The sequence below is a fragment of the Poeciliopsis prolifica genome, unplaced genomic scaffold, assembly GCF_027474105.1.
Source record: "Poeciliopsis prolifica strain line A6 unplaced genomic scaffold, Auburn_PproV2 SCAFFOLD052, whole genome shotgun sequence".
Taxonomy (NCBI): Eukaryota; Metazoa; Chordata; class Actinopteri; order Cyprinodontiformes; family Poeciliidae; genus Poeciliopsis; species Poeciliopsis prolifica.
Window position 1 is genome coordinate 234,525 of NW_026562427.1, and position 24,025 is coordinate 258,549.

Genomic DNA, 24,025 nt, shown 5'->3' on the forward strand with positions numbered 1-24,025 from the left:
AGAACATATTAATAATCCTAAATAAATAAGTACATGCATGACTCCCTAAATAGCGTCATGGACGTGATATATACATCTATGAATGAGAGAGAACAGAGCTGTTTCAGCTTTAACAGCTGCTGTTTTTATACGTCTGTACAAAGCGAGGGAGAAATAGAGAGAAAGATGCTTCTGCAGTGAGGAGTCAAGTTACAAAAAGCCATTCATGAGTTACATTACCTTGTTAATTCTCCCCATTATTTTTGAAATTGTATATTGTAATTTACATGAACAGTTCTATGACCATTACAAACCACTAAACAAATAGTGGTTTGTAATATTTTGCTTTAAATATATTTCAAATAAAAATGTGTTTTGAAAAGATCTGGGTCTTTAGAATGTGTTCCAGCACTCTCTCATTCTACGCATGTGGGCATGATGTTTTTCAATGTAAAAAAAAATTAAAAAAATAAACATGGACAGTTTGCGTGACTTTGAAAGACGTACGTTTATCGATTTGTGTTCCGATTAAACGTGACTGCCATGTCCTCAGAATGAGATTCAGGTAGCCGCAAGAGCCTGATTGGACTAGAGGATCAATAAGGTGGCAGAGAAATGGAGAGGCAGAAGATGGGAGTGTGCATGAAAGACAGAGGGAGAAAGTGTGAGGTATATTTGCTGTTCTTCATTACACCTATAAAAGAAAAGAAATGAGAAGTGGCAGCGAGGGAGTGGTAACATTTTGTTGCAGCTACGGTCCAGCTCAGCCCTCAAGTACTTTGCATTAAGCCCTTTTTCAATTTCGATTAAAATGCTACAAAAATAAAACACATCTTGACCTCATCTGTTTCAATTGTGAAACACAACCTTTCAGCGGTAAGACAACAATGTGTATGACAGGACAAACGGATGCGCTGACTCCCATATGTTCAGTGAATTCATACTTCACATGTTTAAATATTTTAGGAAGATCTGGAAATAAAGTTAGAAGATTCCAAATGTATTCCTGCAGGGGAGAGACAACCCATCAGAGGACCTATCTGCTTAAAGAAGCTGGGTATAATTAGCAAGGCTTTAGGTTTTAATTAATCCTTTTCAATCAGATGAGAAATTCTACCTTTCATTATGAAATTATTTCATCCAAGGTCACATGTTGTCTTTACATTTATTCATCTTATTTTGTACTTGTACTTGAAAGCATTAATTCTGTGTTCTTACTTTCTTAGTCTTATGACATGACTTGCTTTGATAAACCTCGCAAAATACCCCTTGAACTTTTATGTACTTTTTGGGATTGCACTGGTACATGGTATCCCAGCACTGAGTTGTGCAGGTCTCCTCTTAGGATTGAATTATCAACAATGACATTTCCATCAGTTGTAACTCGTTTTCTTGTTTGATTTGTACTCTCCTCTCGATACCGTCACCCCATTGTGTTACCATACCACCGTGATCTGCATCTGGCACAACAGTCCTGAGAAGAGAATAGGAATAATAGACCCTCTGCTTTCCACATCACTCCAATCACAATTGTGCCTGTAAGGGAATGCGTCAGCCCTGCAGTGCCCTCCAATGGTGGGTCTATGTCCAGGGAGGAAGTAGCAGCACCTGGTGATAGTCCCCGCGGCCAAACTCCACCAGCTGAGCCCTGAAAACAAGCACCATCTGACCATCTGATGATAATAATAATATCTCTGTCACACTGCCAGCTCCATGTGGCAGGAGTATCAGAGAGAGGCTATTACTCTGCTTTGCCAGAGTTCCCTTATCATCTCTCCCCTGTTCGAGGGGTTGATGTCGCATTTTGTGAAAAAAAAAAAAAAAAAAGATTTCTGTGGGGATGCATAGGTGTGGAAAAAACACAATGCAGCTGGACTTCTAATAGGTTTTGGGTTTATGTGCATTTTTATAGAAAATACATAATTATGAAGTATCTACTTTCATGTCAAAAGATATAGATGAAGATACGATGCTTCACTTCACGAAAACATCATGCCTAAGGCTAAGATGCTACAGATTTTGGAACAATGCTGTTATCGCTCCATGCCCTGTCATTATTGACTAAAAAATTAATTCAGGGGGAAAATGATTCAACTCAAGCAGCTCTCTGATTAGATGCTTCAGACTGCTGCCGTTGTGCAGATTCACACCCTCAAATCTCTCTTAGACACTTGCTAGAGGTTATTGCTACAAAGTTGCCTCAAGTCTGAGGGCAAATTGGGTTAAATTATCATGAATCATTCTTATCGCAAACCACAGGACAGATTTCCTAAACTGTGAAATTAAGACATGGGTGCATGTCATAAATGTCCTTTTAGGATATCCACAGCAGGATAGATCTTCCACAACTGTAGTGATCAACAAACACCAGCACATCTGACTCACTTTAACTCAAAGCTATTCTGTTTTTTGTAAAATTTGGTCAGATATTGTATGACTTAATCTTAGTAAATTCCCAATCAAAAGAATCAACAGATGTTTATCAATTATCTTGAGATCTCAACTTTAACCAATTGGTGAACCTATTTAAAGTTATTATGGCGCTGTAGACGACTAAGTGCATGGTGCAAAGCTCAGCATGTTTAAGTACGGATCTTTCTAAATACTATTTCTGAAAAGAAAGTCCCATGAGTACATTTCAATGCCAGATAAAAGTTAGTTCTATGCCTCTGAGGCACCGACAACTCCATGCTCCTAAACAAATTATGAAAAGTCAGTTTTTTGCCAACTCAGGGTTGTTTTCATGCATTAGGGTTAAATCTAAGGCCATTGTGTGGTGTCAGCAAGTCTGCAATATTCTTAGAAAATGGCTAATCTAACAGTGTAATGCATTATACGGCACACATTGCAGCTTTTTATGTTACCTCCAATAGTGTTTGTCCCATTATTCTAAAAACAGAGCAATGCTCTTAAAATGAGGGAGCAGAAAAAAACAAAAACACACACACAAAAAAAAACACACTTCAACACAAGATGCAGTTTCTCTACAGAGTGTTTGTCGTGAGCTTTCACTTCCTCCTCCTTCACTAGGAACACCATGTCTGCTCTGCCCTTAACAACTGGAACAGAACAAGACCTCACACCTGTGAAAGAGAGCCGATGGCTTTCTCTAGAGTCCAAACAAAAATAGTGCTTCTGTCTGTCTGTCTGTTTCAGGCTTTCCTGTTTACTTATCAGTTACCTTTATCTTTATTCCTTATGTATCTTGGTGCCAAGGACGCACATTCCACTACAATGATCAATACCTGGCTTCTCTGTCCTATCTGAGACCATACATCACCATGCTTCACCTCCACACCAATCACCCCTGATTGGAGCAGTTTCAGCAGTGTTGGCAGTGACTGTTTAGTGTCCTTGGGGAGGCAGGCAGTGGTGGGGCAATGAGGGCCGAAGTAATTGATGATTTCTTTCTTTTTTTTTTTTCTTTTTTTTTTACTTTTAAGTTGTCAACTTGATGCTGCTGTAGCAAAATAATGACAAAGTGGTAGACTGTACATAAATACTGCTTTACCTCACATACATGCACATTAGCCATTGTGAAATAAAAAAATCCTATTTATCTTAATTTTACCCGATTTCGGTAAACTGTACTGCTGGGTAAATGTAAAGAGCGTTAGTATTGCTGCGCCTAGTATCATATTGTGACGAGGTGTCACAGGTCTGGAGTGAGCATGCTCTGAGTTGTTCTTTCTCACTGGACTCTGGTTGCCAACCATAAGGTATTGTGTTTGTCAGAGCCAAACTTTAGCTAGGCGAAGAGACACCCCTGGGAATATCTTACTCACCCAAGCTGGATATGCGTGCGCACACGCGAGTGCTTGCGAGGAACTGACAGGGCTGTCATTTTAGGCCAATGGTGTTGAACTCACTGTGTCAGCTCCTTCAGGCAGCTATTGGTCTTCCTATCATTTTACTCTCCCCTACTTACCCTCAGTGTGGTGAACTGGTCACGTTCTTGTCACCAGTCTCTGCTGACGTGTGTGCATAGAGCAGTTGGGCAGTGGAAGGTGTTGTTGCAATTGTCTCCGCATAGCTGTGCCTGAGTGAAAATTGGGGGTAGGCAGGCATTTGTAAAATTTATTCGAGTGAATGCTTCCTTTGTGTATTACGGAGCGCTTGCACTTCACTTTTGTATCCCTGCATCATTAGGTCTCTCCCCAAGGTTGGGCCTAAAAAGCTGGACCCTACAGGATATAGATTGAGAGCCGAGGCGAGAAAGTGGAGAAAGGACAGGAATAAGGGGGAGGAAAAGGTAGTGCATGCACGAAAAGAACACAAGATAGTTCAATAAGTTCAAAAAATATACTGACTTCTCATAATGTGTCGATAGGAACCCTACTAGAAAAATAAGACGTCAATTAGGATGACAGAAAGATGATTTACAAAAGGCAATAAAAGGTGAAATGTGGAAGAGATGAAAATAGAAGAGATCAAGTTGGAGGGACAATCTGGTGTGGAACAAACTACACCAATAGTGTAAAATGAAAACGTCTCTGAAATTTTTCAAATTGCTGATTGTCATGTAATTTTATTTTAGTAGTTTGTGATTTATTTTTACTTGACCTGTTAATCAAAGTTATAAATGTGACCTGACACGGACGTCAAATCTTTTTCAACTATTCAAATTAGGAAAGACATGAGAAGAACTAATTCAAATAGAGGCAGCTGTGTGTTGCTCTTCATAAGACATGAGTCTCTAAAGTTGCTTGCATATCCAGTCAGAGCAATAATTTAAAGCGCTGAATTAATTAAAACTGGTAAACAAGGCTGGATGGAGCTCAGCAAAGAAATGTAAGCATCTGGAAAAGTATTGCAATTTACTTTACAGAAAAATCAAACACCACTCCTAAGACTCTGTCACAAACTGTGCGATGGATGCTGTGGTTCACTTGAGAATAGCACCACCAATTACGTAGCGACAACACAGAGCTAACGGCAATTCTGAGCCTCAAAGGACTCAATTACCGCTGTTGGCTTGCTTGGACGGGAGGACAAATAGACAGAAAAAGACATTTTATGTCAGATTTCTAAAATGATGGTTTCCTCTTTGTTATCCCATATGAAACACGGGTCTTCCCAGACAATTTGCACTGTGTGTAATTTCAGACAGTAACAGTTTGAGCGGTTTTCTAAGAGCATGTTTCTTCTTACTGAAAAAAACAAAAAGCTTGTGGTTTTATTGCTTGTTGTTTTGACTTCCCTTTGTACTGTGACTGAAAGTGCAAGCAAATGAAGCGACTCTGTGAACATGTCCTTGCACGTGGCAGGTTCAAGTGCAGTAAGTCTAGCTGTTCAATTAGTGTTTAATATGTCAGGTTCTTTCTCCCAGCCTCCTGAGAAGGACTACATGATATACTGGCTTATTCTTCTCTCCAACAGCATAAACAGGCTTGGAGTGAGAAAGGGCGGAAATTATTTCCTGACACTCAAGTCAGTTTCTGGCATGCATTTGTTTGACAAAGGATGATGGGAAATGTAGTGGAGCAGGTAAAATGGAAAGAGGTTATTACTGACATAACGATGCTGGGCTTTTATGTCGGTGCATTGTGCTCCATAATTACTATGGCGGGTTTTACAATAAAGGGGAGCAGCACCAAAGGTCATTTTAGTATTAAACCACATCAAAAATTATCGCCTTTGGGGGTTGAGGGGGAGATTGAAGGAATGAAAATGAGCTGAGAAAAAGAGAAGTGAGTGCAATAATGAAGGAACTAGATTGAAAAGGTCATCAAGGAATGTCAGATATGGCATTAGAGTGTTATAGTAATTCTGTAAATATGAAACATGCAAAATGAAATGAGATGTTTTATCATTTGTCTTTTCATATGCCACATTGAATTCCATTCAGTTTATTTGCAGTGTACCGGTTTGCAACAAAAGTCTCCTCAAGGCACTTTACAAGACAAGTAGGTTCAATTTATATCCAAAACATAATCAATTTCATGATTGCACTGATAAAAATAGAAGGAAATAAAAATAGCTTATGATATTCTTATATTGAACTTCTCCAACTAGTGATGTAAAAGAATATTGTTGGCTATTTTTTGTTCTTGGAATCCTCCTCAGACACTGACTTAACTACAACTGCTGAAGCTGTTTCTTTGTTCCTTGCATTGGTACACCAGAAAAAGTGTGCTGCCAAAACCAGACACATTGCTATTTAAAGTATTTGTCTTCTTGCTGATTATTCTGTTTTGCCTTTTTTTTTTTTTTTTTTTTTTTGTCAGACTTGAGTGTCTTTTAGCTCGTCGGAGTAATTACAAAATCTGAGTAAACACAAGAAGCAGTTTTCAAATAATTTCATTTGGGAAGGAAAACTATTTCTCCAAACTAACCTTTCTATGAAGTTGGACCAGAACTCTCCCAGGGACGGCTTATTTTTTTTCCCCCAGCATTTTTTCTTACACTTACAGGTATCATAAACACCTTAACTGGGGCAACTGAGATCCCAGGCACTTTATATTGTTCTGGGTTATTTTATGACCTCATGGATCAGTCATCAGAAAAACAGTCACCTTTTCTTAGATAAGTAGCATGACCAATGTACATTAATGCTATTCCAGATTACTATTGCAACCTTTAACTTAGTCAGATAAACATTTGATCTGAGATCAACGAACTTGCCCTTTAAATACAAGAAAAACATATATTCCGGCACCCAGCTGCACCAAAATATTAAATGAACTAGAAATGCACCCATAAAAAATGAGCAGAATCACAACACCATCTTAATGAGTTTAATTTAGTTCAACAAGACCCAAAAACATTAATTGTATGTCTTTGACGTTACTCAAATTAACCAATAAAGTGGTTTTATAGCATTAAAGCAATGGCGGTTTCCATGTTATATTTCTCTTTAGTAAAGACAGATTATTACAGCAGCTCATAATTTTACGAAGTATCTAATACCAAAAACGTCAGACACTAATAACGAAGTCACGGGAAAGTTTACAAATCTTTTTGAGGGGCTTGATAAGTGCTAATTGTTTTTCGGCCATCTTCATAATTCTGGTCCTACCTTAGACACAAACACAGGACAGCGACGGCAAATTGCTCACCTCCCACACGAGACATTCAGTTGAAATGTCTGACTATATTTATATAATTGAATGTAAATTGCAGCCAGAGCATCTTCAGTCAACGCTTTTTAGCCCTGAATTAATTAGTTAAAGAAATGCATCACTTCGCTGTGTTTGACAATCCACTGCATTATCTACTGTTCTAGAAAACCTGTGAATCAGATGTTGACTTAAAGTTTTGAGAAAATGTCTAGTCAACACCATAGTAATAACATGAATGATATGAAAGTAAAACTGTCTTTATTTTTTCTGCTCTTATTTTCTTCATGTGTTTGTGGCTTAACGGCTTGCAACTTAAAGCAAAAAGCTGTGCAAACTGTTTCCATCCATGAGACTGCATGAGCAAGTTTGTATCTGCATGCAATGAATGCAGTCTGCCATGTGATCCAGGACAGAAATGAAGCAAATAGAATGTACATTACAGTTGCCAAAAATGGAGGAATCCCCTGCTTTTTGAATTCCCTCTACATCGTTACAAGTACGAGGTGATTGTTATTGGGAAAGTAAATATTACAAAGAAAATTGCAAGAGCTCATAAATTTAAAAACACGGTGTGAAGTGATTACGTCAGTTTGTATGAGGTACTGCATTGTAGAAAAACTTTCAATCATTGGCCTCAGTTCTGAAATACTTATCAGCAAACCAAAGAAATCAAAGTCAGTGTCCCATAGGAACATTTAGCAGTTAACGTATTTGTATTTTCCTGTACTAATTTTAAAAAGTGGCACCAAAACCATACAGACAGGACTTCCAGCTACCGCAAAGCTCTTCTCTTCAGAAAGAAGGAGAAAGGTGGATATCTCACTTGCACTTAATTGAATTTCTCACCTGAAATAATGTAAAGCATAATATAATCAATAAGCTCACATTTAAAATGGCTCCTGCAGCACCCAACCAGCTCAAAACATCATAGAAGATCCAAGTTATAGGGCTCCCCCTTAATTAGGGGGTATTTTTCCAACAGCTGCACAAGCTGCATTCAAGTACAGCTGGGGACACTTAGCTGTTAAAATATAAAAACAACTCCAGAGTGATTTAAAGATGTTTTTTTGTCAAATAAGGTTATAGCCTTGTTTAACACTGGCTATTTTCAGCTGGTTATGTTGTTGTATGACTTATTCCTAAAGCCAGGCGATGGCTAGAGCTGCTTATGCTACTTTATCAAATACAATCAGATTTCCAGTCATTTCTATGGTTTCCACTTTTTACGTTTTATGCAAGCCGTATTTTAGAAATGTCAAATATTCTTTATTTACTCCTGAGAGAAGTAAAAAATAAAAATCCTTTGTTTATTTTTCTTGATTAAAGTGCACCAAACCATGACTTTAAAACCTCAATATGTGATATATACTGAATCATGATTTTCTAAACATATTACCCACAACTTTTCAGGATTATCTGATAAAATGAGAAAGACAATCAACTCAAGAATGTATGTCAATGTTAATCTGCTATTTTTTTTAATTGCTCTTATGTTACACACAAATTAATATTGCTGATGCAGACTCACATCCTAGAGGCAAAAGCAACAATCTAGGTTCCCTAAATTATCTGACCCTGACTCTGACCAAAGTGCTTGTGCATGCAAGTTTCACAGCGGGGGAGTTGCTCAGGCTGGATAGTAACAAGGTGTTTATGCATTACAATATCAACTGCTGGGGAAAGTCCAGAGCTTGGCTTTATTTCCTCAGAGAAATATCACTCTTGTGGTGATGAAAACATCAGTTCATGCTCTCATGCCTCCCCATTGATAAATGGACAAAAATCAATAGGTGAAGACCGCCTGTTTGGACTTTCTTAAAGATGGAACTCGGCACAAGTAAGCGCCTGTTTCCTTCAAGGTGCATTGATTTTCTGTGACTTGTGTTCAAAGACCTCAATCACCTCTAAGATGATACATTCAGGAAGATAAAACAATCTTGATTAAAAAAAAAAAAAAAACATAAGAAGAAAATTCTTTTGCCAATACTTAAGCAATGTAAGTTATACCTCAAACAAATATGCCCTGGTCAAATTCAAATCATATTTAAGTATTTCTCATGTTACTTGTGCTGCAGCTCATCCAAAGAAATCAACATAGGTACCAAATGTGCAAATTTTAATTTGACTAAACATGCTTCATTGACAACTGTGACAACAAGGACAGAAGGGAGTCAGAGTGATCACTAAACACAGAGCCTTAAGTACCCCGATGCACAGATGGGAGCCTTTATGGAACCTCGTGTTATGACACAGAGCTCTTAATGTTTGAGAAAAGGAAAGTAAGAGAGGAGTCAGAGGATACCAAAAGCGTTCGCACACGATCAAACAGACTGCTGTGCTATATAACACCATTTGCATATTGTAATGAGCCCACTGTTTAGGGTTAGCAGCTTATTCTAATGATGCATTTAGCTTTTAATAAATCATTTAGGGCAGTTCTCTGCTGGAGCACAGGGAGATCTGGGTGTGTGTGTTTGGGCGGAAGGAGGTGTCATTATAATGTAGCATTATGATGTATTTGTGTCTGCCATTGGGCTTGGGTTGAATGGGAATCCACAGTTTGGTAAGAGATATTTTTTTTAGCACTAGAGTCAGCTATTTTTATTCACGTGTGTATGTGTGTTTAGGTATTCTTGCTATATCTTCTTCCCAGATACTTTGAAGAACCTTTTTACAAAGCCGCCTCTAGTATAAATACAGATTCATTACTTTAAGACCGTAAGCCTGGTTTCGGTTTGTCTTTTGCATTTACAGTCATATTTCTGTCTGAGGAATTTTCAAATATACATTACCTTGGAAAAGTATTCATATCTATAGAACCGCGTCTCATTTTATAACTTGTAACAGAAGTGACATATAAAAAAGACTTACCCATATAAAAACTTATGGTGGGCCATATTTGAGCCTGAGGCATTGAGTTTGACACACGTGCTTTGTAACCAAGGTTTAATGTCCTTTATTAGAATTTTATGGTTGATGTCTCACCTGAATGTTAACTTTTGCCTCATTCAGGAAAATTCTTCTGGGATTTTCTTGTATTTAGCTCTTTCTGTTTATCAACTGTCCAGCAAATTCTGGGTGACATGTTTGCCATATCGCCTAAATGGTTTGTGACAATTGTAAAACTGGAATTTATGTGACTTTCTTCCAAAATCAGTTTTCTGTTTGCCATTCTTTCATAAAGGCCAGATATGTTGCAATGTACCGCTAATAGTTCAATCAGCACATTCCTCCACCTCAACCGTAGATTTCTGTCACTACTGTCTATTTGCTGCTTCCCTGAATAATGCATACCTTACACATCCTGTCATTTCGAGTGGCCAAGCAATTTGTTGGTCAATTTGCAGTTGTGTTATGCTCTTTTCAGTTATGGATGCTTGATTGAAGTTCGAGTTTGAATTTCCTCAATGCTGAATATTACTGGCATTTTGGCAACACACTAATGGACACTGATGGTAATGTGACTGCCGTCTGAAATAACAGCAGTAGCCTTGCTGTTAAACAATTTACTTTTTTTATTCAATAATATGTTTTATTCAACTGAGCCAGAATAAAATTTGTGAAGATCCACCGAAGTGGAAGATGCTGGTCCCCTATCTGCCGCAGTTGAGACTCTACAGTAAAACAGACACCAGCTCCTTTACCCTGGAACACACACACACACATTCACTCACATGTACAGTTAGATGGTGTTCACACTCGTTGTGAGTAGGGATGGCGGAGGCCCAAATGGCTTGGATTGCCATCGGCGTCTTGCTGCCCTGCCACTGTGGCCCGCTGCATGTAGGTCAGCCCAGACTGGAGGCACGCTTCACCTCCCCTCCCGTCCGCATCACTGTCCCTCGGATTCAGCTCTCGCCGATTCCTCCATTGCTTAATTCAATGCTTCAGTCACAACAGAGACTTTTTACCCAAACACTCATTCACTAAATAGGAACAACAGTAGAAACATTTTAGATGCACTTCACCAAAAAACACTTTTTTCCTTACGTACTGTAAAATTGGATTCAGCTTTTCCTATTTAAGGTCATTTAGGATTACCAATATTATTAGTGAGAAAAGTTTACCTATACTAATATTAATATTCATACTAATATATTAATATTAGTGTAGGTACATTTTTTGTATATATATAAATGAACAATTTGGGAAAACTCAGATTACAAAATCATGGCTTTTTTAGTTTTTCAACATCATTTGAGCTAAATGGAGACTCACTTGCAAATATATTTTAAGGTAATACCCCAAACATAACTACTCACTGCACTTTAGTCAGTAATTACTCTGAAGCTTGTTCCAAATAGATGAATTATAGAAAGGGATTATTGTATTAAATTATGAATGTATTCCAGAAACATTTAATCTTTTAAGTAAAGAAGATATTTCAACTTTTGGTATTATATGGCTAATATAATTAGAGAGACATCCAGGCAAGATGCAGACAGATGTGAATTTACATTAGTTTAACATGGAAATTAAGAATCTGTTCTAATATAAAGAAGGTTCTGCTTCTCTAGGATACGTAAAAGGTTTTGTAACCACTAAATTGTTTGTTGCAGAATAATATTTTCAGATTGGTTTATTCAGTTAATATGTGCATCTTGGCACATCGTCAAGCTTGTTAAGAGGGATTCTTAAGAAATTATAATGGCTGTAATTTTATGCATTGGCAAAAATGTTTTTAAGCTCTGTTGTGTATCTTTTTTTACATTAAATTTGTTTTCAAAACCCGATATTTTATGTGTCTAAACTTCATTACTTTAGCTGGAAGAGTAATAGCACTGTCCAACACATGTTGGGGAAATGGTCTACTTCTCAGCTGCAGGTAAAACATCCAAACAGGAAGAAATGAATTTTGAAGGGGGAATTGTGTGCAGACTTATGATAAGCACAATGCAATTACAGATACAAGAGTTCCAGGCAGCAGTGTGCATAATTTAGGATGGAAACTTGAAGATTCTGAAAGTGAATGATCAAAAGGTTGCTCCTGATAGGATGTAGAAATCAGAGCTGCTGTAATTTCAATTCTGCTCACTAAAAAAAATTTGCGTTTTGGTTAGCGGTGCTCGTCTCTTGTGTTTGAATGTCACTGCGTGCAATTGAAGAATGTTGTTTTTCTCTTCACTGCTGCATTTTCTGATGTTACTGAAGCATTTAAATATTGACATCTATCCATTCATCCATCCTACAGGCAGGTCACTATAGAAATAGAGGGACAAAGTGATATTGTTTTAGACCAAAATGCTTTCCAATGACTGATATCGGCAGTCTGGATAAGTATGGAAATTTGACATTTAGAATATCAAAGAACCCTATCTACACTATAATGGTGATTTAAATCGAAGGTTGGCATAAAGACTATGAATGGTCATGTGGTTAATGATCTTGTTTAGATTTTTTTATGAACAAGGAAACTAAGCAGCCAGATTATTTTCCCCTATATCAACTGTCTTCTTCCCTGTCTAGCTGCCGGTGTATGTTGAGTTGATCACTCAATGTTCACTTCTATCTTCCTCGTCTAAAGGCCATTACTGCTGTTAAAAATTTAATAGACGCTTCGTGAAAACTGTGCTGACTGCTTTTCAAGTGATTTTCTACAAATTGAGATGCCGGGATGACTTTTATCCTCACATCTGTTTGCCCTCTGCCGTCTTGATGTGTTTGCTTTTCACCAAATGTCACCCTTCATATCTCTCATCCTGAGCTTTCCGCATCTCCATTTATTCTTTTCGTAGCTCTGGCCTTTCAAGCCATTCTCAGTATGCTCAACATTCCTTCCCCCATTTTTCTTGAACTTAAATGCTATAAGCAAATTGCAGCATATGTGCTGGAAGGCTGCTTTGCTTTTGGAGGTCTTCTTGTTGTATGTTTGGAAAGACTGACATCTGACAAATGCAAATAAAAAATATATATTATATGTTCACATATGTTTGTTTTTAAAATAAATACAGCTGTTCTGTGAAACAGAATATTTTTTGGAGAACATGACAGAAAAAGCAACACTACGAAGAACAAGGAATAGCAGGAACGTGAGAAAAGTTCAGAAGATTATAGGTTATGTTTTAGGTTATAAAACAATATAACCTAAAACTTTGAATATCACACAGAGTATTGTTCAGAAAACATAGCAAAAAGCTATATTGTTGAAAGAAAACCTGGTTGAACTCGGAAGAATTTCAGCCTTCAAACAAATCGCTGTCTGTTTAACTGAGATAAAGCTATTTTGCAAAGAATAGACAAAATCTGGAATGTGCAAAGTTTGTAGAGGCATACCTAAAAAAACATGCAGCATTCTTCTGCTATAGCAAAAGAATTTGGTTTCACAAAATACCGACCATAAGGGGCTGAATTCAAATGCTGTAGGCGCCATGTAGTCTTGTTAGTTGTACCACAATATGAAAAATCTGAATCCATTCACTGTTGCTAAAAATCCACATTTGCCTGCTCCTTTGGATAAACTTCAGACTGCTGAAATTCAGACACATAAATATAAAATGTTTGATCCCTGAAGTAAGAAAGAATAATACAACACATCGTTTCATGAAAACTTTTTTTTTTTTTACAAACACCCCAAAGGAAAAGCAAAACAAACAAAAGTCGATTGTAGGCTGTTTTCGTTCAGTGATTCCCATTTTCACTCACTTTGCACTTTTTTTCTGTGGGTTTTTTTGCCCTGTCATTTTTCATCACAGTTACTTTCTCCTCGACTCCAGGAAAGCACACCAAAATAAATTGTTGACAGAGTCAAAATCTCCACCTGTTTTTGTTGGGGGGGTTTTTCCACCACAGTGGAACCGACTCTGACATTATGACTGATGTTTTCAGAAGTTGTTTTCCTGATAGCTCAACTGTACAGATTATTGTGAGGAAGATTTTAACCCCATAAAGATTTTTTTTGTTTGTTTTTGTCACACTTAGAGTGTTTCAAATCACTGAAGAAATTTTAATATCAGACAAAGATAACCATAGTATTTAGAATAAGTGGTTTTCAATTTCTTCTTATCAGTGAAGAAGGTATCCAGAATCATCCTCTGAAAAATAAATTATTCCTCCTTATTAAAATATGAATTTACTCTCTTTAGCGTCCTTTGGCATGTTCCCTAACCATACATACACTACAGTGTCACTTTAATGAGTACAATCCTGAGGAACATCCAGAAATGAATGACCAGCACCCGCTCTATGTATTTTTTTTTTTTTTGATGTGATCCAGGTGAATAGGTTTCAGTTAAATGCCACGGCTAGCACACTGCGCTAGCCTACATTAAATTGAAGAATAATATACTGTGCGTGTTGCTTATCCGTTTCTAATATGCCCGTACCTATTTAATTAGAAACTGGGTTAAATAGAACCTGGCAGGAATTCCTGAACAGATAAGAAACAAAGTCACCACCCAAAATATGTCAATTCAGAAAGAGTGTTGCACAGCCATTTCTGAGGCGTTGGGACTCCAGTGAATGAGAAGGAGTGGATAGCCTATGAAAGTTACTCCGAGAACACATCGATGACTCACACAGGAAGTCCCAAAAGAACCCAGCTCATCATCTAAAGCACTGAAGTCCCCTCTTAACTCAGTTAAGGCCTATAAGAAAAAATTGAACCATGGGAGAAAATAGCTGCTGACAAAAAAAAAAGAACACAAAGGCCAATAAACATTGACCAAAAAGCTCTTTTGATAACCCAGAAGATTTTTTAAAATATTTTCATGTAATACACCCAATTTTATCTGCATTGCACACTACTTTTTTATTGCACCATATAAAACTATTGTTTTCATTCACAATAGTTTAGTCACTGATCTTCAGTACTTGTATTCACATGTGCTCACAGACATATACATAACTCCGCTTTGACAATGAACAAACTCTCAATTTCCTTCCTTATTTGTACTCTATCTTTTTGCTCCCCTGGAGGCAGAGGCTGAGATGCACACCTTAAACAGCCTCTAGTGCAGATGAAGCCAGAAAAAATCAAAGAGACTGTCTTCTTTGTGTGGGTGTCACTTTTGGTTTCATGTTTTTTAAGCTTTTAGATTACTTGAAAGGAACATCCCAACATTTAATGGGGGATTAGTAAGTTATCTGCCTGTAAAGTTTGGATTTTTTTTCCTTACAAATCAAAGCATTTGAAAGTGTTTGCGGTCCTTTCAACTACTGTTTTTAATTCATTCAGTTCAGTCAGAACGAGTTGAAAGGACTCCAGGCTGCCGAGAGATAGATAATTCATCAGAAGGTGCAAATCCATACCTGCTTTTATTTTCTTAAAAAAAAAAAGTTCAACATTACTGCAGAACAAAAGGGAACCTTATTTTTTCTGTGCCGATTGAGCTTTGAATAAATGCTGTGTTTTCTTCCAGTATTGAACGACATTTTCAGGAAAAGCATTATTCTATTTGTACATGAAACCGTAATGCAAAATTTTTCTGCGAAACCATTTTAAATAAGCCGCTCATATCTGCTGATTTGTTATCCTTTCACATTGCTTAGCATCCGTTGGCTGCAGTTAGAAGACATTCATTCTACATATAATTCATTCAAAAACCAAGGATAAACAATCCTTTAGAAGTTCTATGAAAGTTCTTAATCCTGTTCCATTCTGTTCTTTACAGTCACATCACAAGCTGATATCGGCTGGATAATTAGCCGGGTTACGTATATTACCAGCATGTTCTGATGGACTAGCCTGCGCTACTCCATGCCTCACAGAATGATACCACTCTGCCCCTCTTACATTATTTGACAGATCAATAAAAGAATGTTGAACTGTAAGAACAATAAGACTTGTTGCAATTTTTTTTAACAAAACTATTCCAGTGACGCTGGAATACCTTGATTTTGTCATCTCACATCTTATGAATCCAGAGCAGCACACTAATTACCAGTTGTCTTCCAATTACTTTTGGAAAACTGATAGGAAGACAACATTTGGTGCTGCAGACGCAGCAGTTAAATGTGCAGTCCACAAAGAGCAAAGGTAAAAGAAGAGTAGTGGCGGTAGAAAATATTTGCATATATTTGTTATCTGGTTGAGACAAGTTCCAAAATATGCCAGCTGTGTCACAATATAATGTGTATTAAATATTGTGTTGCAATGAAGAATGTAAGATGCAGTGCAGAACTTTTCCTTCAAGCTGTTCTAGATAGTAAGCTCAAACGCTGGAAGGAAATTGCTGCTGTTGAACTGAAATCCACTTCTGTATTCATTGTAACCGCTAGCACAGACTAAACCCACTGCTTAACAGCTACATCTGACACTGGCAAGGAATGTTATTAGCATATTTAATTAGTATACCCAACTATTCTAAAACCAGTATCAAAGCTGCTAACTCTACCAAACATCCAATACTTGATTTTACTGTTTTTATCTGTTTTTTCCTCTTTTGTCCTTTTGTTATTTGGACCATTCCCTGTTTCGTTGCGTGTTTCCTCCTTGCTTCTCCACCTGCACCTTTGGTTTTTCTTCATCATTGCATCATCTGTGTTTGTCTCTCCATTGATGCACTGTGTATGCTTGCAGCCCTTGCAGAGTGCTCCCGTTAGAGGGCTAATGCTGTGAAAAATGACAGTAAGCTGGCACTTTCGCTGCCATCGCCACCAGTTTGGGGCCGCCTGCCGCCTCCAGACCTGTTGCCTGGCAACTCCCCAGACAGCATTTCTCCAAAAGGCGAGAACTTCTGTCTGCTGTGCTGCGATACGAGACTAAGCTTAATAAGCATTATATCTCGTTTTGTCTTATCGTTTAGTTGTTAGTGACACAAGTTAGCTGGGAGCTAAAACTATGCAAAGAGCACTGATGCAGAATGTGTCTCAGTTTAGCAAATTAATAAAAGGATTTGCAAAGAGTGAAACGGAAGAGAACATCAATGTTATTCAGCCAGAAGGATGACTGTAGATGATAATTATGTATTTTATTTTGAAGCATTTTGTCTCTACTTGTCAAACAAAAGGTGGGAATGGATATCTCAGTATAACCTTACATGTAAATTGATCAATTGTGTGGATGAAACCAGTGAAACTCAAATTTTGTTTTTTATTGGCAAAATTGGGCCAGCAAAAATGGAGGAGTCAGGCTTAGGAGCAAAAGGAGAGGTTGGCCAAGGGGAACATTTATTTAAATAATAATAATAATTGGCTAATATTTCACATCAGCCAAGGACATTTTTTTTGTAAGTCAATTACGTTATAATATATTTTTAAAAGATTTCACTCAAATTAATTTGTTTAAAGATAGGGTGCATATAACTATTCTCAATTTCGTCTACATTTTAAAATATATATATATTTTCTAACATTTCATACCCCACATATAAAAATTAACATGAAGGACAATAATTTGTAATTTATTACTTCAAATTTTTACTTACTTGTATTTCATGGACAAAATCACCAAACACGAACATGACCTGAACATGCAGGTTCTTATAATTACTTACTGCATCAGATTTTGTTGACTATTTATTTGTTCAGTTCCTTTCCAAACCGGTTGTCTAGCAGAAGTTCAGAAGAAGCTACTTGAAGTGTCATGATGAAAACACAATTCTTGATGTTTCAGATCCCCTTCTCAGCTCTACGCCAACTAATTATCGTTCCTTGTAAGGAAATAAAAAATAGCCCATCTGTGCGTCATCTCCTGCCCCAGATTTCTATGTCTCCACCAACGTGATGGCTTTTCAAGCAGTAACCCATTTTTATCCCAAAAGCTAACAAGAAACCCAAACTCCAGTCACAGCATATTCACAGACATGAGTGACATAAACCAAGCAAGGTTGCTGGGGAACTCTCATCGGGGGTTACAAGAGTGCTTTGACAGAGCCTGTGATCTCACTGCCAGCGATGCAATCCTCAGTGTTTAATATGTTTCTGTTTTGAGACATCAGGGCTTCTTAAGAGGCTGGAAAAAAAGGTATATTATATATCTGAATTGGGATTTGGAAATTAAAGTAAGAAAACAGGATTGTCATATAATATTCTGAATAAATAAAATGAAAAAATTAAGAGTTTCCATTATAGAGAATTTAGCTATGCTCACTGGTTCATGCATGCTTGCATTGCAACGTTTATAAATATTGGATCAGTCAGTTAAATCTTATTTATAGAATATTATTCATAGAGTCAGGTGCAACAGAAAGTAAAGTTTAATCGGTACAGATGCACAGTGAAGTGACATAAATGATCAAGTCAAGTAAACGCATAGAGCCAAAACAAAAATGCGAAAAAAAAAAAAAAATAAAAAAGTTGTTACAGAACAGTATTGTCATAATATAACTACAGCTTTGTTCAATTGAACTTACTATCTATTTCTTAACACTAAATAAAAAATCGATCAGAAGTTGACAAGTGCATTCATAGGTTTGCGGTAACATGGAGACACATCAATGTAGAGGTGAGTATTCAGCATAGTCACATAAATGAATGCCATGAAACCACTCAATGGCGACAGAATAAACTAAACATTCAAACAGCATGCTATTAATATGGATTGAGAATTAAAATACAGGGTTTTGCAACATTCTCTCTTTCTTATGCTCATTTTTTATAAGCTGAGTTTTAGGAAGCACATTGCTGTACTATAAATATTCACACATTTCTATGCATCGACCATCTGCTGAGTTAGTGTACATAAGTCTGAGACCATTTAGAAGAGTAACATGGGATTATTCTCGGTATCATCACATGTGATTTCCAGTTATCATACAGTACTTTGCAAATTAATTTAGGCCATGTGAATATTTCCTTATGTTATTGGAAATGTTATGACCAATAAAAAGTAGCTCATAGTTCAGAAGTCATAATTGTAATTTAACAAATGCATACTAGTAGGTCATATCCGTAAGCGCACAGCCAGTGCTACAATGGAATAGTCGAGACCAAAGCATGTTCAAATGTTAGGACGGCCCAGTCAAAGTCTAAAGCTACGTGGAGTGGAAAATCTATTCCAAGACTAGAAAATTTACACTCAAAAAGGCTTTCTATCCAAACCATCTGAACTTGAGTGTTTGCAAAGAATGGGAGGAATGATGGTGTCTATATTTGTGAAACTAGTACATAAAATATTTGAGCTGGATTTATTGTAAAGGCTTGTTCTAAAATAATGTTTCCGCAGGCGTGAATGAGCTCACCACACCTTCCAAATGTTCTTCAGTAAAGACACATTGATAATTATGAATGATTACCCATTCGCTCTAAAGAATCCCTGTCAAATACATTAAAGTTTATTTTCTAACCCAAAAAAATCAAATGAAAGGGAAGTATAAACCTACATCTTGCATCTAATTTACCCATCCATTCATTTTCACTTATCTTTGGAGATGAGTTTCGTTGCATTGCTTGTAGCAGTAGTCAGTCTGTGTTGCCTATGCTCCAGCATCAGTGGCGTCTGCAACAGGAATTTAAAATGACACCAAGTGACTAAGTATTTCCTGTGTGTGTATCTTTAAAGTTTTCACTTAGTCATCTGGCAAACTTTTTTTTTTTCCACAGAACAAGACACGTCTGTGTGTGCTGCACTCATTTCTTTCCCCCTCCTCTCGTGTTGCCAACAGGCGGACCCAGAAGGCCGGGACATTGCCATCCGTCCTTTCTTGGAGCACTGTGAGAACACCCACATGACCATTTGGCTTGGCATCGTGTATGCCTACAAGGGACTGCTAATGGTGAGAGAACAAAAAAATCTGACAGCATAATCACAATCTGTACACACATGCATACCCGCTTACTCTTTGCGCTATCGTAATTTGCAGATGATTAAAAAACATATATATCTTATTAAAATTATTTTAAAATTTAAATCTTAAAACTGTAATGTGTACCTTTGTTGTGTCAAGAATGTGAAGTTAGAAAAAATTGAATCTTCACTGAATATTTTTTTGGAAAAATTGTAACTTTAAGAGGTTTTTCATAACCTGTATTTATGAAAAATTATAGATTTTTTTTATAACACAATGCTAATATTGGCTCACGCAGGGTTCAAAGTGGACTTTTGAATGGCCTTCTCTGATCACACCAACATGCATCAATGAAAATCCATTGTAGCTTGTATAGCAATCCTCTGCTGCAGCTCCCCTGTCTTTCTCCTCCAAGCAAAGACTTTGCACTCACAACTATCTGTTTTTGTCTTCCTTGTCGTCTCATTCGACAAAGTTAGCTTTTGATTGATCTTTTCTAGCTTTTGGCCATTTTGCAATTTTTACTTTTTCTTACAGCTGTTTGGCTGCTTTCTGGCGTGGGAGACCAGGAACGTGAGCATCCCTGCCCTCAACGACAGCAAATACATCGGAATGAGCGTGTACAACGTTGGCATCATGTGCATCATCGGCGCGGCGGTGTCGTTTCTGACCAGGGATCAGCCGAACGTCCAGTTCTGCATCGTAGCTCTCGTCATCATCTTTTGTAGCACCATCACTCTCTGTCTTGTCTTCGTTCCTAAGGTTAGTTTTTAAACACAACAGGCATTGGCTGGTATAAGATTATTCAATTCATTTAATTATTATGTTTTTTAATCAATTCTATCTAATCAAAGAGATTGAAAGTCAATTACCTACATTTGAAATTGTTATCAAGCTCACGTAATTATTCAGATTGTCTTTTTTATTAATTCTATTTAAGAAAACCAGCAGATTTCATTGCAGCAAAGGGACAGTCACTTGTGGTGTGGCGTTGCAGCAATGCCTTTACTGGGCATGAATATTTATTATGGTAGTAGAATTTTGAGTAAAAATATGGCAAACAAAAATAAAGCAACAAACTTTCTAACATCTAATTTGTTTTAATAGAAGGCAATAATTATTTCTGCAGCTGCTGAAATGTGAAACTATTTGCTTTTATAGGACATCAAGAGTATCTCAAATAGTAGATCATTTTGAAAAATGTTGATGCATTTTAACATTCGCTGAATTTAAAACCAGCAGGCTGCACAGATATAATTTTTGTGTGAAATATTATCACACTTTGTCATTCTGCTCTTTATCGAGTAAAAAGTAGGTGTATTAAAAGCTGGCATTCACTGGCTTATTCAGGGAAGCTGCTTGAGTAGCCAGCTGGCTGTCTGCTGCCTGACATTAATGATGCTCTTATTTTCCCAACTGCAGTTTCAGAAGGGCCTTATCTTACAGTGATGAGTAGGACTTTTACCAAGCAGCGACTTCTCAAGCAGCCAGCATTGTGTTTCTTGTAAGCAAGAAAAATGTGTGGAGATGACAGTTATGGACATTGTGCAGAGACAGGTGAGAGGGAGGGAGAAGCATAGATCGAATCTGCTTCATACAGATTAAGAAAACTTAGTTCCAGGTATTCTCTAGCTTCTTATAAAATCTACTTTGAACAGTGGAAAATATATGGTGGGAAATGTTTTGTAACAATAACTTTTTGAGACCACTTAACACCTGGACACTCAGGGATTCACTATGTTGCTCGAATGGAGAAGTGAAACTATTTTTAGTATCTTGTCCACAAATGATGATGGTGAGGAGCAAGAGATGAATTGAATGAATTGGTGCCTTGTCTGCAGTAATGTGGGTTGTGCACCAGTTGCTTTTGGTGAACAAACAGCCAAGTCAAAAAGCAGTGCACTCAAATGTTTGCTTTACATAGGGCTTTATTCTAAACCTCACCTATATGGCCAGGAGATTTGGATCGTTAGGGAGACATTGAGACCCTGCATACAAGCAGTTGAAATGAGCATCAGTTTGGCTTGGCTCATCGTTAAGACGCTCTTGACATACCTCTCCATTTCTGTTTGCCTGAGCCACAAGCCTGCACTCTTATTTATGTTATTTTAAACTCGGCTAAACAGCACTGTACCACTCAGAGACGTACCGCTTTCACTACAATCTCTTACGGGATGATAATGTCTTGCTGTGTTTAGCAGAGGAGAAGGAACAAACTAAAAAACTCTCATATTTTTTATAGAAACCTTTTTGCGCTCAATCTGACCCATCATTTTCATTATGTGTTGTGTTTTATTTGAGTATCGTTAGCCATCAGACAAGGGGGGAAGGTACTTTGTCACCACTAACCAGTCAATGACTTCTCATCTCCAAATTCCCTGACTCACTTCCCATATTCCTGGCCCCTCAAATGCTCCATTAACATTGTTGTGTAACATCAGCCTGAGTACAACAGTGACTAACATCCCATGACCCTTCCAACAGCTGATCACCATGAGAACAAACCCAGATGCAGCCACACAGAACCGGCGGCTAAAGTTCACCCAAAATCAGAAGAAGGAAGATTCCAAGACCTCCACCTCGGTCACCAGCGTGAACCAGACCAACACTTCCCGACTGGACGGGCTGCAAACTGACAACCACCGCCTCCGCATGAGGATAACCGAGGTCTGAGCAAAATGGATTCCTGTTTAAAGCTCCTCTTAACAAGTGATAATGGTAGGAGACAGGGGGCACAGTTAGAGAAGCTTTTAATGCAGTTATGGAAGAAAAAAGAAAAGACATCTTAAAGGTAATGTAATCACAGGTACAATCATTTCGCTTGAAGATTGAAAAGAGAAGAAAAAAACAGCCAAGCATTTATCTCCAGAAAATCTGACATAATAGCTCTCCCGCATTTAGTTATTTTTCAGACTTCTTTATTCACTTTATTACCTCTTAAAATGGATAATTGTTAATACCTACTCTGGTCACTATGAGATTGCCACAATTTTCTATGTGCCCTCTTTTTATATGAGGATATATGTTCTTTCTTACAGTTCAGTAATTCAGGGTTGAATTTCAGCTCCTTCCCCCTTTTTATCTTCGCTTTGAATGACACAAACTAAGAAGACACGGATGTTTATAATGGGTTCAGCTATAAGGAGCTGCAGTCTTTATTATGGACTCAGTGCTGGTTCAAAAATGCAGAACTTCCAGGCAGTCAGCACAGATGTCCGAGTTTACTGAGAGACAGGGTAATTTAGAGTGAGAGCGCAAGAGCTGAAACAGGAGGTGAGAGCTCCGAGCAGAGAGCGCGATCTGTGGTAGGCAGAGAAGTACCAGGAATTTGTTGCATGGAATTGGTTTTGTGTCTGAAACCCGGGTTGAAAATGAATTCTTTCGCATATTTTTACATTAACACCAACTTGACGTGTCTTAAATTGATTTTTTGTGGTAGTCCAACTGGACACTTTGTTCTCAGAATGCTTTCCAAAAAAAAATCTGAAAAGTGTGGCATGCATATACACCTTTTGAATGAAATGGCCTATTCTTAGGCGCATTAGAGTAAAATAGGGTGAATATCTTTGCAGACCACAGCTTTCTGACATCTATTTGAAAATAAATGTTGACAACTTTATTAAACTTTATTGTCTCATAAAATCCATATAATAGAAATACATGGCTGTAGTACGACAAAATGTAAAAAAGAAAAATCCATAGATGTACGAATAGCTTTGTAAAGCACTACAGCAACTATGAGCAAGAGCTGAGCTGGCTCATGCAGTGTTGCATCGCAGCAGTGAGTTGAGACTGCAGGGCAGTTCAGATCGCCAGGGCGATTAGGGTGAGCAGGTGAGGCCGGGGTCCAGCATACAGGGACAGCATCTCTAATCAGATGGGACATGGATGGGGAAAGAGAGAGCTCTGGCTGCAGGCCATGAGTGGGTTTTAAATTTTGCTTGAAATCGCAGAGCAGCAACTGCAGCACTTTCACATGGATCATATAATGTTGCCTACTCCAGCTACCTTATCTGTGAATGTTTTTTGTTTTGTTTTGTTTTGTTTTTTTCCACAAATGTGTGTGCTAATCCATTTAACAACAAGGAATAGCAGGACCTAATGCTATTTAAATGTCTTTTCTGTGTGAAAAGTTGGATAAGGAGCTGGAGGAAGTGACCATGCAGCTGCAGGACACCCCAGAGAAAACTCCTTACATCAAACAGAACCATTACCCAGACGCCAATAACATCCTCAGCATACGCAACTTTACAGACGGCAAAGGTGAGAAGCTGACTATGTGTTTCAGTTAGTGTTTTTTCTGAAGTGACTCTTTAACCT

General features: G+C 37.7%; 1 protein-coding gene across 4 annotated transcripts in view; it reads left to right on the forward strand.

Moving 5' to 3' along the window:
* gabbr2 (gamma-aminobutyric acid (GABA) B receptor, 2) overlaps nt 1-24,025 on the forward strand; it is a 184,754-nt gene that overhangs the window by 142,674 nt on the left and 18,055 nt on the right. For all 4 annotated transcript variants that reach the window (XR_008608051.1, XM_055058793.1, XM_055058792.1 and 1 more), the window contains exons 14-17: nt 19,583-19,693; nt 20,243-20,467; nt 22,190-22,372; nt 23,839-23,968. Coding sequence is in view for 3 of the 4 variants with exons in the window: in XM_055058793.1 (XP_054914768.1) it covers nt 19,583-19,693; nt 20,243-20,467; nt 22,190-22,372; nt 23,839-23,968 (649 nt within the window). In the remaining variant the exon portion in view is untranslated. The remainder of the gene's footprint in view (nt 1-19,582; nt 19,694-20,242; nt 20,468-22,189; nt 22,373-23,838; nt 23,969-24,025) is intronic.